The 16,906-nt window shown below is 40.6% G+C and overlaps 1 protein-coding gene across 1 annotated transcript in view; it reads right to left on the bottom strand.

Annotated features, from left to right (window-relative positions):
* The window catches only part of RLF (RLF zinc finger), a 111,358-nt gene that overhangs the window by 10,090 nt on the left and 84,362 nt on the right, over window positions 1-16,906 (bottom strand). Inside the window, exons 6-7 of the mRNA XM_053576234.1 lie at window positions 10,611-10,747; window positions 1,385-1,526 (exon numbers count right to left, since the gene is read on the bottom strand). Of these exons, the coding sequence (XP_053432209.1) occupies window positions 1,385-1,526; window positions 10,611-10,747 (279 nt within the window). The remainder of the gene's footprint in view (window positions 1-1,384; window positions 1,527-10,610; window positions 10,748-16,906) is intronic.

Here is a 16,906-nt window from a genome sequence, read left to right as displayed (position 1 = left end):
TTAGGGCAGCCTAGACAATACAGCAAGACAAAAATTTAAAAAATTAGGCTTGGCACCTGTAGCTCAGTAAGGCGCCAGCCACGTACACCGAAGCTGGCAGGTTCGAGCACCGCCTGGGCCTGCTAAAACAACAATGACAACTGCAATCAAAAAATAGCTGGGTGTTGTGGCAGGCACCTGTAAGTCCCAGCTACTTGGGAGGTTGAGGGAAGAGAGGCGCTTAAGCCTAAGAATTTGAGGTAGCCACGTACACCGAAGCTGGCAGGTTCCAGCACCACCTGGGCCTGCTAAAACAACAATGACAACAGCAACCAAAAAATAGCTGGGTGTTGTGGCAGGCACCTGTAAGTCCCAGCTACTTGGGAGGTTGAGGGAAGAGAAGCGCTTAAGCCTAAGAATTTGAGGTTGCTGGGCGGCGCCTGTGGCTCAGTCGGTAGGGCACCAGCCCCATATACCGAGGGTGGCGGGTTCAAACCCGGCCCGGGCCAAACTGCAACCAAAAAATAGCCGGGCGTTGTGGCAGGCGCCTGTAGTCTCAGCTGCTTGGGAGGCTGAGGCAGGAGAATCGCTTAAGCCCACGAGTTGGAGGTTGCTGTGAGCTGTGTGAGGCCACGGCACTCTACCGAGGGCCATAAAGTGAGACTCTGTCTCTACAAAAAAAAAGAAAAAGAATTTGAGGTTGCTGTAAGCTGTGATGCCACAGCACTCTTTACCAAGGGTGACACAGTGAGACTCTGTCTCAAAGAAAAAAAAATCTCAGTCCATGAGTAGATGTTAAAAAGAAGAAAAAACAAAAATAGAGCATAGCATAGGACTCATCCCAGATATCTACGATGCTGAATTCAAGGAACAGTTTTACATACGTCAATTCATTTCATTTTAGGAAATATACCATTTCCAAAAATATCTAACCTGTATCCTACTTGTACAGAAGTTTACAACCTGTGTAGAGTTGATTCTGGAATTGTTCTATTACTTCAAAACCTAGAAAAGATACTACTCTACCCCTAAGAAACTAAAATGCAACATTTTTTCAATTATAATTATTACTAAATCAGCAAGCAAACATGCCTATACAGAAATTACAGAAGTGGTTTCCGTAAAAGGAGACGCAGAACAGTTAAGGTTGCCAGCAAAGAAACAATGTTCCTTTTGCTTAGAAAAGACAGTCTATCCCTTCAAATCACTACTTTCCAGTAAGACATATGATGAATTCCTAGGAAATCATTATGTAGAAATAGCCAGATGTGGCCAACTCCAAAATCTTATTAAACCTCATTATTTCTTATCTTTCCTTATCTAAAATGAAATTTCTTGAGAAGTTATCTCTCCACTCATTTCTTCCCTCTAGAAACAATCAACACAGATTGCATAAATTACTCACTTCAGTTTGTATAACTCTAATGAGGCAAAATAAATGCTGCTGTGTTTTAGCTATGACACCAAACTGACGACAACGCTCCAAAAAAGTATCTACAGAAGGGTCGATTCTTCTTTGCAGTTTACTCCAAAACAGAGTCAGTTCCCTATTAAAAAAAAAGAAAAAGGAAAGATTATGGTAAAACATTTAAAATAACTTGTATTTGCTGCCCTGCCCCCAACAACCCCATTTTTTATTTGTGAAAAGTAAGCTCACAGTAGAGAAAACAAAAACTAGATAAAAAACTGTTGAATTCTCCCTGAAAATTCATTGACTTCTTTCTTGTGTCTGGGGAAAAAATAAAAACAACAAAACACTACTTCCTTTAAGATGACATTTAAAAAACCTTATTTAGACCCTATCTTAATCTAAAAGGTTTTATTCTTTACAATAGTAGCTAATTATATTGACTGAATTAAACCTTTTTCTATAGACACAGATCATCAGACATCACTACATTACCAAAGAAATATATACAAAACTAATAGATACTTGTTTTTTTGCTCTTGTTGCTTGGTTTTTGAGATAGGGTATTACTATGTTGCCTGGTCTAGAGTGCAATAATGTCATCATAACTGAGTCCAACTTCAAACTCCTGAGTTGAAGCAATCCTCCTGCTTTAAGCCTCTTGAGTAGCAGAGACTATAGGCACACCACCACATCTAGATAATTTTTCTATTTTTTTTGTAGAGATACGTTGCCCAGGCTAGTCTCAAACTCCTAGCCTCAGGCTATCCTTCCACCTTAGTTCCTAAATTGCTCTAATTGCAGGCATGAGCCACCACACATGTCTATATTCTTTTTTTTTTTGTAGAGACAGTCGCACTTTACCACCCTCGGTAGAGTGCCACGATGTCACATGGCTCACAGCAACCTCCTGCTCCTGGGCTTCGGTGATTCTCTTGCTTCAGCCTCTGGAGCAGCTGGGACTACAGACGCCTGCCACAACGCCTGGCTATTTTTTTGGTGCAGTTTGGCTGGGGCCGGGTTTGAACCCGCCACCCTCAGTATATGGGGCTGGCGCCCTACTCACTGATGTGGCTATATTCTAAAGATACACAGGCTTTTATTTATTCTATTTTTTTGAGACAGAGTCTCACTTGTCACCCTTGGTAGAGTGCCTTAGCGTCATAGCTCACAGGAACTTCAAACTTCTGGGCTCAAGCAATTCTCTTGCCTCAGCCTCCTGAATAGCTGGGACTATAGGTTACCACCACTGTGCCTCCCTATTTTTAGAGACGGGGTCTTGCTCTTGCTGGTCTTGAACTCCTGAGCTCAGGAAATCCATCCCCCTCAGACTCCTAGAGTGTTAGGATTACAGGCGTGAGCCACTGCTCCTGGGCCTAAAGGTACACTTCTAATATACTGATCTTAAGGGGCCTTTTCAGCTCTAAAATGTCATCATACTACATAAGGCCCGTATTTTGGAATGCTTAGATAATCACACTACCAACAAAATAAGCCAAATAGCACTCTTGGAAATGGCTAAAATATAGGAATTCTAAAAATATTCACTAGGAAAACAAATGCGAAAAAGTAAATATAAGGAAAACAAACAGCAAAACTGAGGAGAATGCTGTCATTTAAAAAATGTGGCTCTTAAATAAAACATCAACAAACAATGTATATTTGTTTTTTTGTTTTTTTGTAGAGACAAGAGTCTCACTTTACTGCCCTCAGTAGAGTGCCGTGGTGTCACACGGCTCACAGCAACCTCCAGCTCTTGGGCTTATGTGATTCTCTTGCTTCAGCCTCCCAAGCAGCTGGGACTACAGGCACCCGCCACAACGCCCAGCTATTTTTTTGTTGTTGCAGTTTGGCCGGGGCTGGGTTTGAACCCACCACCCTTGGCACATGGGGCCCGTGCCCTACTCACTGAGCCACAGGCGCCGCCCAACAATGTATATTTGTTAAATGATTTTTTCTTTTTTTGAGACAAAGTCTCATTCTGTTGTCTGGGCTAGAGTACCATGGCATCAGCATAGGACACAGCAACCTGAAACTCCTAGGTTCAAGTGATTCTCCTGCCTCAGGCTCATGAGTAGTCAGACACCTGCCACATGCCTGGATGACTATTTATTATTATTAAAGTAGAGACAGTCTCCTTCTTGCTCAGGCTGGTGTTGAACTCCTGAGCTCAAGGAATCATCTCGCTGTGGCCTCCCAGAGTGCTAGAATTACAGGTGTGAGCCATCACCCTCGGCCCATTAAATGGTTTTCAGTAATAAATCCATGTTATTTTCATAAGTTAGCTTTAAAACACTGGTATTCTATATTGGTATTAATAGACACTATTCCAGGAAGTTGGAAACAAATCCAAAGCTTAAGAAATGAAAAGATCTATTTTTATAACAGACTAAAAGTAAACATATTTAACAGAATTTATTTTCTTATATTTCTAAAGAAGTAACTGGGCATGGGGGGTGGCGCCTGTGGTTCAGTAGGTAGAGCGCTGACCCCATATACCAAGGGTGGTGAGTTGGAACCCGGCCCCGGCCAGCTAAAACACCAACGAATGACAAGTGCAACAAAAAGAAAGCCAGGCATTGTGGGGGGGCACCTATGGGCCCAGCTACTTGGGAGGCTGAGGCAAAAGAATCACTTAAGCCCAAGAGTTTGAGGTTGCTGTGAGCTATGATGCCACCGCACTCTATCAAGGGTGAGAAAGTAAGTCTCTGTCTCAAAAATAAAAGAAGTGGGGCTCTCATAAGGCAAAATTCTTTTTTTTGAGACAGAGTCTCACTAAATTGCCCTTGGTAGAGTGCTGTGGCATCACAGCTCATAGCAACCTCTAACTATTGGGCTTAAGTGATTCTCTTGCCTCAGCCTTCCAAGTAGCTGGGACTAGAGGTGCCTGCCACAACACTCTGCTATTTTTTTGTTGCAGTTGTCATTGTTGTTTAGCAGACCCAGGCTGGGTTCGAACCCACCTGCCTCAGTGTATGTGGACGGTACCCTAACCACTGAGATACGGGGTCCAAGCCCCAAGTTCTTACCTAGTTATAAAATTTGCTTCAAAGGCTTGGGTGCAGTGGCTCATGCTTGTAATCCTAGCACTCTTGGAGGCTGAGGTGGGTGGATTGCTTGAGGTCAAGTGTTTAAAAGACCAGCTTGAGCAAAAGTGAGATACCCCCCTATCATCTCACTCCCCGGTCTCTAAAACTAGCTGGGCATTGTGGCAGGCCCCTGTAATCTCAGCTTCTTGGGAGGCTGAGGCAAGAGGAATGCTCAGGCCCAAAAGTCTGAGGTAGCTGTGAAGTATCATGATGCCATGGCACTTTAACCAGGGCAACAGAGTGAGACTCTGTCTCAAAAACAAACAAAAAGAAATTTTGCTTCAAAGATGAAAATGAATATACAGTGTCTCAAAAGGTATAATCAAACCTTACAATGATTAATGATTACATACTTAAGCTATAACAGATATAATTAATTTTAATGCCTTTAAATGTTTGTTGTCTTTATTTGACTAGTGCTTCTATCCTAGCCACAGTCAAAACTGACGTAGGCCAGCTGTGAAAATAGATGCCTGCTAGGCAAGTTGGGATGACTATTCATTTTAAACTTATATAATTATTTTATTGAAAATTAAACATCTTAAGTAATAAAAACTTTTGAGAATAGTATAGAATTTTAAAGAACAAAGGAAATGAATTATATATATCCTCAGAGATAAAGAACAATTATCTGTCAAAATTATCTGTATGTGAAATCTATACTACTTGAACAGAACAAAATTATCAAGCCAGTAAATCCTGATTATGAAGATAAAAGGTTAAATGATATCAACTATCTAAAATTCAGTAAAGCTAGGCAACTCTGCTAAAGTGGTGAAAAGCAGGTTGAGAATTAAGGTTCTTAAAATGATAAATCATAATATCTAGAGCTTGATTTATTCTAGACTAAGTATTTCAGGCTCCAGTTTAACTCCAAATAAGCACAAGTTTCAAAAGAGCATTTTTATCATGTACTTTCTATTTGTAGAAATATTTACACAGGGGTGGCGCCTGTGGCTCAGTGAGTAGGGCGCCGGCCCCATATGCCGAGGGTGGCGGGTTCAAACGCAGCCCAGGCCAAACTGCAACAAAAAAAAAAATAGCCGGGCGTTGTGGCGGGCGCCTGTAGTCCCAGCTGCTTGGGAGCCTGAGGCAAGAGAATCGTGTAAGCCCAAGAGTTAGAGGTTGCTGTGAGCCGTGTGACGCCACGGCACTCTCCCCGAGGGCGGTATAGTGAGACTCTGTCTCTACAAATATATATATATATATATATATATATAATTTTTTTTTTCCATAACAAAACACATTTATTAAGAAGCCACAACCTAATAAGCCCTGCTCACCTGCTTCTTCCCCCTTCCTGCCTGGGAGGGGGCTCCCTGGTGTGCAGAGCCACAAAGTAGGGGGATGAAGTGGGGGTGCTCTCAGCTACTCCCACAGAAAAAAAGAAATATTTACACAGTACAAATCAATGATTTATTTATATGTGTGTGTGCACGTATGTATGTATATATATTACCTATAAGGTTTTTCTTTTTTAAGACAGAGTCTCAATCTGTTGCCCTGGGTAGAGTGCCGTGCTGTTACAGCTCACAGCAACATCAAATGCCTGGGTTTAAGCAATTCTCTTGCCTCAGCCTCCCAAGAAGCTGGGACTACAGGCACCTACCAAAACATCCAGCTACTTTTCCTATTTTTAGTAGAGAAGAGTCTTACTCTAGCTCTGGCTAGTTTCAAACTCCTGAGCTCAAGCAATCCACGTGCCTTGGCCTCCCAGAATGCTGGGATTACAGGCATGAGTCACCACACCCAGCCCAAATCAATGATTTAAAATTAATACTCACCAAAACATACAAATAGGCCTGAAACTATGACAACCAGTATGTTACTTGTGAGGACAGCAAGATGTCACTTTAATCAGCTATTGAAACATTGTACATTGGAACACTGAAACCATAAACCAACAGCACCTTATAGTCCGCTACATGACACATGCACTGGGACAAATATTTCTTCAATTACTTTAGCAATATGATTTTTAAAAACATACAGCCATGGCTCAGCGACTGTGCCTCAAGCAGCTAAGGCACCAGCCACATACACCTGAGCTGGTGGGTTGGAATCCAGCCCAGGCCCACCAAACAATGATGGCTGCAACCAAAAAAATAACTGGGCCTTGTGGCAGGTGCCTGTAATCCCAGCTACTTGGGAGGCGGAGGGAGGAGAATCACTTGAGCCCAGGAGTTGGAGGTTGCTGTAAGCTGTGATGCCAAGGCATTCTACCCAGGGTGACAGCTTGAGAATCTGTCTCAGAAAAAAAAAAAAAAAAAAAAAATTACAGCCATGGGCGGCGCCTGTGGCTCAGTTGAGTACAGCATCGGCCCCATATACCGAGGGTGATGGGTTCAAACCCACCCCGGCCAAACTGCAAAAAAAGAATAGCTGGGCATTATGGCAGGTGCCTGTAGCCCCAGCTACTCGGGAGGCAGAGGCAAGAGAATCACCTAAGCCCAAGAGGTGGACGTTGCTGTGAGCTGTGTGACGCCGTGGCATTCTACCAAGGGTGACAAAGTGAGACTCTATCTCTAAAAAAATAGGAGCCATTAAAAAATTTACTGAGGGCGGCGCCTGTGGCTCAGTCGGTAAGGCGCCGGCCCCATATACCGAGGGTGGCGGGTTCAAACCCGGCCCCAGCCAAACTGCAACCAAAAAATAGCCGGGCGTTGTGGCAGGTGCCTGTAGTCCCAGCTACTTGGCAGGCTGAGGCAAGAGAATCGCTTAAGCCCAGAAGTTGGAGGTTGCTGTGAGCTGTGTGAGGCCACGGCACTCTACCGAGGGCCAGAAAGTGAGACTCTGCCTCTCCAAAAAAAAAAAAAGAAAAAGAAAAAAAAATTTACTGAAATGATTCCATTGTATGTATGCTTCTAATGTTCAGATGTTCTACTACCCATCAATTAGCCCATTCCCTAGCTCTTAAAAATATACAAATTTAGGCTCAGTGCCTGTAGCTCAGTGGCTAGGGTGCCAGCCACATACCCTGGAGCTGGCAGGTTCGAATCCAGCCTGGGCCCACCAAACAAGACAATTACAAGGAAAAAAATAGTTGGGCATTGTGGCGGGCGCCTGTAGTCCCAGCTACTTGGGAGCATGAGGCCAGAGAATTGGTTAGGCCCAAGAATTGGAGGTTGCTGTGAGCTGTGTGATGCTATAGCACTCTACTGAGGGCCATAAAGTGAGACGCTGTCTCTACAAAAAAAAAAAAAAAGAAAAAGAAAAAGAACATTATTTTTTCCAAACAAATACTCTTTATCTCCTACTCCCCCAGAATAACAAAAGAATCTTATGTTATTTGAACAGAATTCCTGTGGTTAATTTTCCCTAGTAAAATTCACTGTTTTATGTTACAGCTATTCTAACTCCAATATCCCACTACAAAAAAGAAAAAAAAGAGCCTTTGAAAACAATGGAAGGGTGAAATACAAAGTTAGACACTATTTTTCCTTGAACTGCTTGGAAGGAGCTTATTTTTAATAATGTGTGAAGAGACTTAAGATTTTCTTTCCTTTGCTCATTATGCCTACTCAGGAGGTCACAAAGGGAAATCCCTACTAATCCCTTCCTGTTGTAGAGGAACAGCATTAATCCTAGAGCCACTAATATCTTTGGAAGATCAAATGAAGGCTGAGTGAATAAGAGGAAAAATTTATGGGGCTCTATAAAAAGAAAGCTGTACAGAGATATTAATAAAACTATGAATATATATTTAATAACACTTAAAATCTGTAACACATTCCCTATATGATGTTATTCTTTTTTACTGTTTTTAATTTTTTTTTTTTAATTTCAGCTTGTTCATTCTTGTTTGAAGTGCTCTTTTTTGTTGTTCATTTTCTTCTTCCTCTGGCGATGCTCTGTCCCGCTGTTTTTGATGTTAGTAGAGACGGGGTCTTACTCTGGCTCACTACGGTTCATACTGGTCTTGAACCTCTGAGCTCAGGCAATCCACCCGCCTCGGCCTCCCACAGCACTGGGACTACAGGCGGGAGCCACCACGCCCGGCCTATGATGTTATTCTTTACATTGGAAACCTACCTACAACCAGCAGATATTTATTCATTATAAAAAAGGAAATTATTTTAATAATAACAAGAAAAAAAAATAGGGGTTTGATCTTGAACCATGTACATTATGTTTTACTCAGGCTATAATCTTTAATCTCTAGATCTCTGGTTCATTTTAAAAAAACTCTTCTGTTTTACAGAGTGATCAAAAATCTCACTGCTACTTAGCAATTTTTTTATTTTCCCAGATTTTGGCCAGGGCTGGGTTTGAACCCACCACCTGCAGTATATGGGCTAGGCGCCCAACTCCTTTAAGCCACAGGAGCCGCCCCTTAGCAATTCTATTTTTTTTTTTTTTGGACAAAGTTTCACTATGTTGCCCTCGGTAGAGTGCCGTGACATCATAGCTCACAGTAACCTCAAATTCTTGGGCTTAAGTGATTCTCTTGTCTCAGCGTGCCAAGTAGCTGGGACTACAGGCACCCACCACAACGCCCAGCTATTTTTTGTTGCAGCTATCATTGTTGTTTAGCTGGCCTGGGCTGCGTTCGAACCCACCAACTTCGGTGTATGTGGCTGGGAAAGTAACCACTGTGCTACAGGCGCCGAGCCAATTCTTTTTATTTGTATAACTTCTTTTTTTGCTTCTTAAAAAAGTACTCAAAATGGTTATAGCAAAATATATTTAAGTTCCTATCCCACTATTTCCTTTTACATAGGAGATATACTCTAGCATAGTAGATTCTATGATAAATGAAGACTACAATTTGAATTTTGATAGTGCCAGGAAAACAAGTGTACAGAAGAAAAGCACTGGATTAGGAACCCAAAACCCTAGGCTTGAATCTCAGCTCTACAACCTTAACCTTGAAACCTTGAATAATCACAAGATCATATGATTCTCTACAGCCTCAACTATACAATGATTATTATAGGGGTTGGGTGAGATAATTATAGTTCACAAATAATATTTCTAAGTGAAACAGTAAACAAAAATAACTACATTGGCTCGGTACCCATAGTACAATGGTAACAGCGCTGGGCCATATGCACCAATGGTGGTGGGTTTGAACCTGCCCTGGGCCAGCCAACAATGACAACTGCACCAAAAAAAAAAAAAAAAAAAAAAAAAATTGCCAGGCATTGTGGCAGGCGCCTGTAGTCCCAACTACTTAGGAGGGGGAGGCTGAGGCAAGGGAATCGCTTAATCCCAAGAGTTGGAGGTTGCTGTGAGCTGTGATGCCATAAGCACTCTACCCAGGGCGACATAGACTCTGTCTCACAAAAAAAAGAAAAAACAAAACCTATATTAACATACAAAATAATAACAGTAAAATTATACAAATATACACAGATAATCCAGAGGGAGATCAACGAGAGCTAAAGTGTCCAAAAGGCTTTATCAGGTTTTTGTAAAAACAAAATGCTTATTTCCAATTTTAAGCCATCCTTAGGTTCTGAAATACTCACCACTTCTCTAAACAAGATTATATAAACTATTTCCTTTCTGGCAACTAAGTACTCAGTAAGCAAATGAGATAAACTGAATTAAAACGGAAATAATGCAATTCAGCTAAATACCCTGTTTCCCCGAAAATAAGATGTCCCCTGAAAATAAGACCTAGTGCGTCTTTGGGAGCACACCTTAAAATAAGACACTGTCTTATTTTTGGGGAAACAGGGTAGTAACAAAGTTGCAAAGGAGATTGCTACTCAAATGGACTTCCTTTCCTAGGGCTAGTATGACCTAGAAACCTAGATAATTTGATGCTTTTCATTAGTGTGCTTCCAAATAAGAGGGAGGACTGCCTACCAGAAGATACTAAGAAACACAAAGGAGAACATTTTAACACCCATTTGTTCCACACTGACATTATTTTAACTTCAACACATGTTAAAGATAAAAGATAACCCTTTATGGGATGACTGAGGGGAACATTTTACACTTTCTTGGCTAGATTAACCAAGTGATAGTTTTAATTAAATTATTTTTCTTAGAAGCAAGATTTATTCACAGTTCATCATTTAATTTCCTTAGATTTTATATTTGAAACGAAATGTTTTACATAAATCCTAAATGCCATACTTTGTACTAGCAAACAAAAGACATAAAAATTAAATATATATACTTACCAAGAACAATATACACTTGCAGTTTGGAGCTGTTGGGTAAGGTAAGTCGTACAAAGAACAAATGCTGTGTTATCCTGACCCTCAGATTCCAGATTACATATGATGTCTAGTACTTCCTTGCAGTCGACCTTTGCAATCTATCAAAAATGAGATGACTAAGTCAAAAAAAATTGGTGACTTTCCTGTAAACTTTGTTACATAATGAGAAATTTCTTTATAACACTTTCTATCTTTGATAACTAATAAGGCAAGAATTTGAAAGATAATATATTCTTCTGTTAATGGCTGAGTATTCTGGTATGAATACTCTATGTAAGAAAATATTGAACAGAGAAGGCAATAGACACTATAAGGAAGTTCCACTATAATTCCAAGACAGATAAAAACATTATTGTACAGTTTTTTAAAAAATCACTTATGAATAGTATTGCTATATTGATGAGTAAAGCTTTACATAAAAACCTCAAGTTATTTTCACCTAAACATCATTATCATTTTTTTCTTGTTTTTTATTCCACTGTCTTTTCTTTGCCCCAATTTCACTATCTATAACTGAAGTAACCTAGCTGGTTGACTAATGAAATACATGGCTTATCCTTATTGCCAAGTAGGGCCAAAGGTGGCCAGTGCAGAAACTTATTAGTATTATTATTATTATTTTTAGAGACAGAGTCTCTTTGTCACCCTCAGTAGAGTACCCTTTGTCACCCTCGGTAGAGTACCGTGGTGTCACAGCTCACAACAACCTCCAGCTCTTGGGCTTAGGCGATTCTCTTGCCTCAGCCTCCCAACTACCTGGGACTACAGGCGCCCGCCACAACGCCTATTTTTTTTGTTGAAGTTTGGCCAGGGCCAGGTTTGAACCCACCACACTTGGTATATGGGGCCAGCACCCTACTCATTGAGCCACAGGCGCTTCCCAGAAACTTATAATATTAATACTACCATATCACTTTTTAAACAGAACTAATAAAAAAACTTTCGTATAAATGAGTTTTTCAAATATCAAATGCCTTTTTAGAAACACATATTTTTCATTGATACTATTTAAAACAAAAATAAAAACTCTAGGCAATCAAATTTTCTGAGGCTTTTTTCTACAAAGTATAAAACAGGAAAATTGGACCTTTAAAGAGCCTATCTCATTCTCTACATTATCACTTCCCTATCTTAGTAAAGAGAATATAAAGAACATAATTTAATGAGTCTGTCAGCATTGTAAATACCTACATATCAATTATACTGGGGTATCAAATGTATAAAAAAAGTGATAATCTCAGGATAAATGAGATACATATCAAAGCAAATGAGACAAACACTCACCTCCCCCAGAGTGCTATGCAGTTACAAGGCCGTGGTTCTAAGTCTCTAATTTTAGCCATACCTTCATATAGGCAGAGAAAGCCTTCTTTTAAATCTTAGCTCAAATGTTATTTTTTCATAGAATCCTTTCCCCATTTTTAAGACTAGGTTCTCTGTCAAACATTCATTCAAATCCCTCCTTTGTAGCACTTACCATTTCTAAAACATTTTTTATCCCTTTAAATAAGCTTTATTATATCAACTCATTTTTAATCATATGTCAACACGATAAATCTATTAAGACTGGCAAGGCAGGCAATATTATTTCTAGTTCACAAATCAAAAATGAGCCTACTCAGGCACAGTAGCTCACGCCTATAATCCCAGCCTTCTGGGAGGCCTAGGAGGGTGGATTGCCTGAGCTCAGGAATTCAAGACCAGCCTGAGCAAGAGAGAGACCCTGTCTCTAAAAATAGTTGGGCACAGTGGCGGGTGCCTGTAGTCCTAGCTACTCAGGAGGCTGCAGCAAGCGGATCACTTAAGCCCAAGAGTTTGAGGTTACTGTGAGCTATGATGCCATGGCACTCTACCCAGGGTGACAGAGTGATATTCTGTCTCAAAAACAAAACAAAACAGGCTTGGCGCCTGTAGCTCAGTGGTCAAGGCACCGGCCACATACAGTGGGGCTGGTGGGTTGGAACCTGGCCTGGGCCTGCTAAACAACAATGACAATTACAACAACAACAACAAAAAAAATAGCTGGACATTGTAGTGGGTACCTATAGTCCCAGCTACTTGGGAGGCTGAAGCAAGAGAATTGCTTAAGCCCAAGACTGAGGTTGCTGTGAGCTGTGACGTCACAGCAGTCTACCAAGGGCCACATAGTGAGATTCTATCTCAAAAAAAGAAAAAGAAAAGAAAAAAAAACCCCACGAAACAAAACAAAACAAAAACTGCCTAAAAAGAGACTGCTTCTTGATACAAGTCAACTGTGGTAAATAATCAGAAGAGTAAACAAAATTAAAAACTGACCTTATGTCATTTCATTCCTACAGGGAAATGGTTACATTTAAAAGAGTACATTTCAGACATATACAGACTTAGATCTTTTGGAAACAAAGTGGTTAAAAAAAAAAAAGAGAAAGAAATGCTAAATAATTTACAAACACATATTTCAAGTAAAAGTTCATTAATCTAAAATAGGGGGGTAGAGAAAATGATATTAAAAATCTGGACTAGTAGTTTAAAAGATACATGGCTTTACTGTTTGAATTTATTGCAAATACTCTTCAGTTGAAAACCAAAAATTAGTAGGCCTAAAAAAGTCCCTCTTCCTCTTGCCTTCCTAACCAATTCTTCCCATCCTTCAGGATCTAACTGAAAATTTTTTTTTTTTTAACGTATGATGTCTTTCTTCATAGACTATTCTAGCATCCAGTGATCTCTGTCCTGTTCTGAATTCATAGCATTTTGTCAGCATTATCAACTGGGTTGTTATTTATGCTATCTTGGGTGAATGCTTAACCCACTGACACATATTGGCTGTTGCCTTTCATTATTTTAATTTTCTATGACATAAGCTCCTTGAAGACAAAGCACAGCAACTATAAATAATATCCCAAATCCTCTCTGCACAAAATCCTGTAAGAAGGCAAATAGCTATGTTAAATGCACACATGCCTGGCAAAGCAGAGCTATTTACTAAATACTTGCACAGTGCTAAGTATGGGGGGATATAAGCTAATCTGATTTTGCCCTCATAGCACAGTCTAGTCAGAGATAATAAATAAGGAAGCAGTTACTAAAAATTAGAAAGTATGTTAAAAGCTATGATGGGAGAAGAGGATATGTTTTAAAAATAACTCTGGTAAAAAGAATCTAACCCAAATTTGGAGGATCAAAAAAGACTTTCAGGCAGAAGTGACATCTGACATGAGAATTATAGAATGAATAGGAGTAAGTCGTGGGAAAAGGGAGAGTGAAATGAGAAAAACACACCAGACAATGAGAAATACACATGCAAAGGCCTAGAGAGTAAGAGTGAGCCTAGTACTAGAGGAAAAGAAATACAATATTTCAGTATAGCTAAGGGTAACCCAGCAGTCATGTTGCAGCATTAAATCCAGGGAGTTGCTAGGAGTAGAGAAAGCACTTTGTTTTTCCAGTATCTAAGTGCCTTCCAAGTCTACCACAGGGATTGCTGGTAACAACACTCCTGGCACTGGCCTAATCAAGCAAAGCTTAACTCTCTATATATACCTCTCAAATTAAATTTAACCTCAATTTATGCATACTCAAAACATACCTATATGCCTGATTAATGAAGCTTCTAACAGGTCAATAACAGCTAAGCATGGTATCTCACACATATTTTTATTACCTAGGAATTGTTTTACTTCCATTAATCTTTCTTTTTTTCTTTTGAGACAGAGTTTCACTTTGTTGCCCTTGGTAGAGTGCTGTAGCATCACAGCTCACAGCAACCTCAAACTTTTGCCTCAGCCTCCCGAGTAGCTGGGACTATAGGTGCCCGCCACAATGCCCAGCTATTTTTAGAGATGAGGTCTTGCTCTGGCTGAGGCTGGTCTCAAACCCGTGAGCTCAGGCAATCCACCAACCTCAGCCTTCCAAGTGCTAGGATTACAGGCATGAGCCACTGCTCCTGGCCCCCTGAGAAAGCAGGACTAGTTTGTAGTGGGTGTGGGTTTTATTTTTCTGTTGTTACAGTCTTCCCCAGTAGCTAGGACTACAGGCACCCACCACATCATTAAGCTAATTTTTCTATTTTTAGTAGAGACCGGGTCTTACCTTTTTTTTTGGGGGGGGGGGAGACGGACAGAGTCTCATTATGTTGCCCTTGGTAGAGTGCCATGGCATCATAGTTCACAGCAACCTCAAACTCTTAGGCTTAAGCCATTCTCCTGCCTCAGCCTCCCAAGTAGCTGGGACTACAGGTTCCTGCCAAAATGCCCAGCTACTTTTTGGTTACAACTGTCACTGTTGATTTTAACTGGTCCAGGCCAGGTCCCAACCCACCAGCCTCACTGTATGTGGCCAGTGCCCTACAGACTGAGTTACAGGCACTGCCAAGACAGGGTCTCACTCTTACTCAGGCTGGTCTTGAACTCCTGAGGTCAAGAGATCCTCCGGCCTCAGCCTCTCAGAGTACTAGGATTACATGTGTTGAGTGACTATACCCATCCTATGGTGGGGGGTTTTGGTATAACCTTCCAATTCAAGAACTCATTTATCTTGTATACACCTATCTGAACTAATAACCTAGGAACATCTCACTAGACTTATTTTGTATTTTCATCTAAATAATTAGATATCTGATAGTTTTTCATACACGAGGAAATGAAAAGGAGAGTTTCTTTTAAGTCTGTTATCTACTCCTCTGTGTAAACTCTAAATCCCTTGAAAGCGCATGACAGATCTCATACTTTTATCCCCTTTAGTGACTGCTTTAAAATCTTTTTTTTTTTTTTTTTTTTGAGACAGAGCCTCAAACTGTCGCCCTGTGTAGAATGCTATGGCATTACAGCTCACAGCAACCTCCAACTCCTGGGCTCAAGCAATTCTGCTGCCTTCGCCTCCTGCTTTAAAATCTTCACATGACAGGGGCGGCGCCTGTAGCTCAGGGAGTAGGGCGCCGGTCCCATATGCCGGAGGTGGCGGGTTCAAACCCAGCCCCGGCCAAAAACCACAAAAAAAAAAAAAAATCTTCACATGACAAATAAGCATCCAACTAACATTTTTCAGTTGAAAAGATTATACCCCAAATACCTATTCCTTCCTGAATCTAAAAAGAGGTTATGACTGGCTTGGCGCCTGTAGCTCAGTGGCTAGGGCATGGGCCACATGCACCAGAGCTGATGGGTTCAAACCTGGCCAGGGCCTGCTAAACAACAATAACAAAAAAATATCTGGGCACTGTGACGGGCACCTGTAGTCCCAGATACTGGGAGCCTGAGGCAAGAGAATAGCTTAAGCCCAAGAGTTTTATCTTTGGCAATAAATAGCTAAGACTACACTAAAAACCAAATATATACCACAAAACCCTTCTCAAAAAATCCAATTACAATGAAGTTTGCTGATAAGCTTCTGAGAATTTCAATGAGCATCTAGGAAATAACCTGTACATAGATACTGAAACAATCTTTCATTCCTAAATGATTCCTATCCCTAGAGTTTACATTCTACAGCTTTTAAGACAAATTTACCATCTATTTTACCACTAAAAGATAAGTTCCAGAAGGGCAAAAGTTTGATTCTTTCACCACTGTATCTTCAGTGCCTACCATAGTGAAAACATGTGAAAACATCAGTAAGTATTTGTTGGAATTAAAGATAACTACAAGATAAATAACTTAGTGGCTATAAAACAAGTGGCATGAAGAATAAATGGGGCAGAAGACTGAAGACAGAAAAAATACTATTGACTGAAGTATGTGAAAATGACTTCAAGGAGAGTAACACTTGGGGGGATAGATCAGGATCTAAATGGATAGCGGAGAGCATGGCCCAAAACTAAGATGACTGAATGAGCAAATGGATAAATGGCATATGAAGAGGGAAAAGGTCATCTAACGTAACTCTTGAGAATGAGGCCACTTAGCTGGCAATCAGTGAATAAAAGGTTATATTTAATAAGGTTAGAGACTTAGGACCAAGCTAAATCACACACTATCTGGAAGATAACATGAATAAAGCCATGTCACACCATTGTGCAGTTCTGCAGTGCACAAAAACAGTCAGCCCAGGGAGTGAGTGGGGATGAAATTCATTTGACTTGCTAAGCCCTAAGTTTTGGCAACTTTGGTTCTTCTAAAGGTCCTCCCTTTAGAAAAAGTAAGATCTTTGAAAGGGAACTCTATGAAGGGGAGATGGGAGGGAACAAGGTACTTTTGCTAATTTCTGGAAAGGTCCCATATAGGCCAATGATAACTATAGACTAAAGGACAAGAATTTACCCAGGACATTTTTGGGAGAAA

Source organism: Nycticebus coucang, chromosome 22 (assembly GCF_027406575.1).
Source record: "Nycticebus coucang isolate mNycCou1 chromosome 22, mNycCou1.pri, whole genome shotgun sequence".
In the NCBI taxonomy this organism is placed as follows: Eukaryota; Metazoa; Chordata; class Mammalia; order Primates; family Lorisidae; genus Nycticebus; species Nycticebus coucang.
Note: the sequence above shows the minus strand (reverse complement) of the source record. Positions and strands in the feature narration are given on the sequence as shown.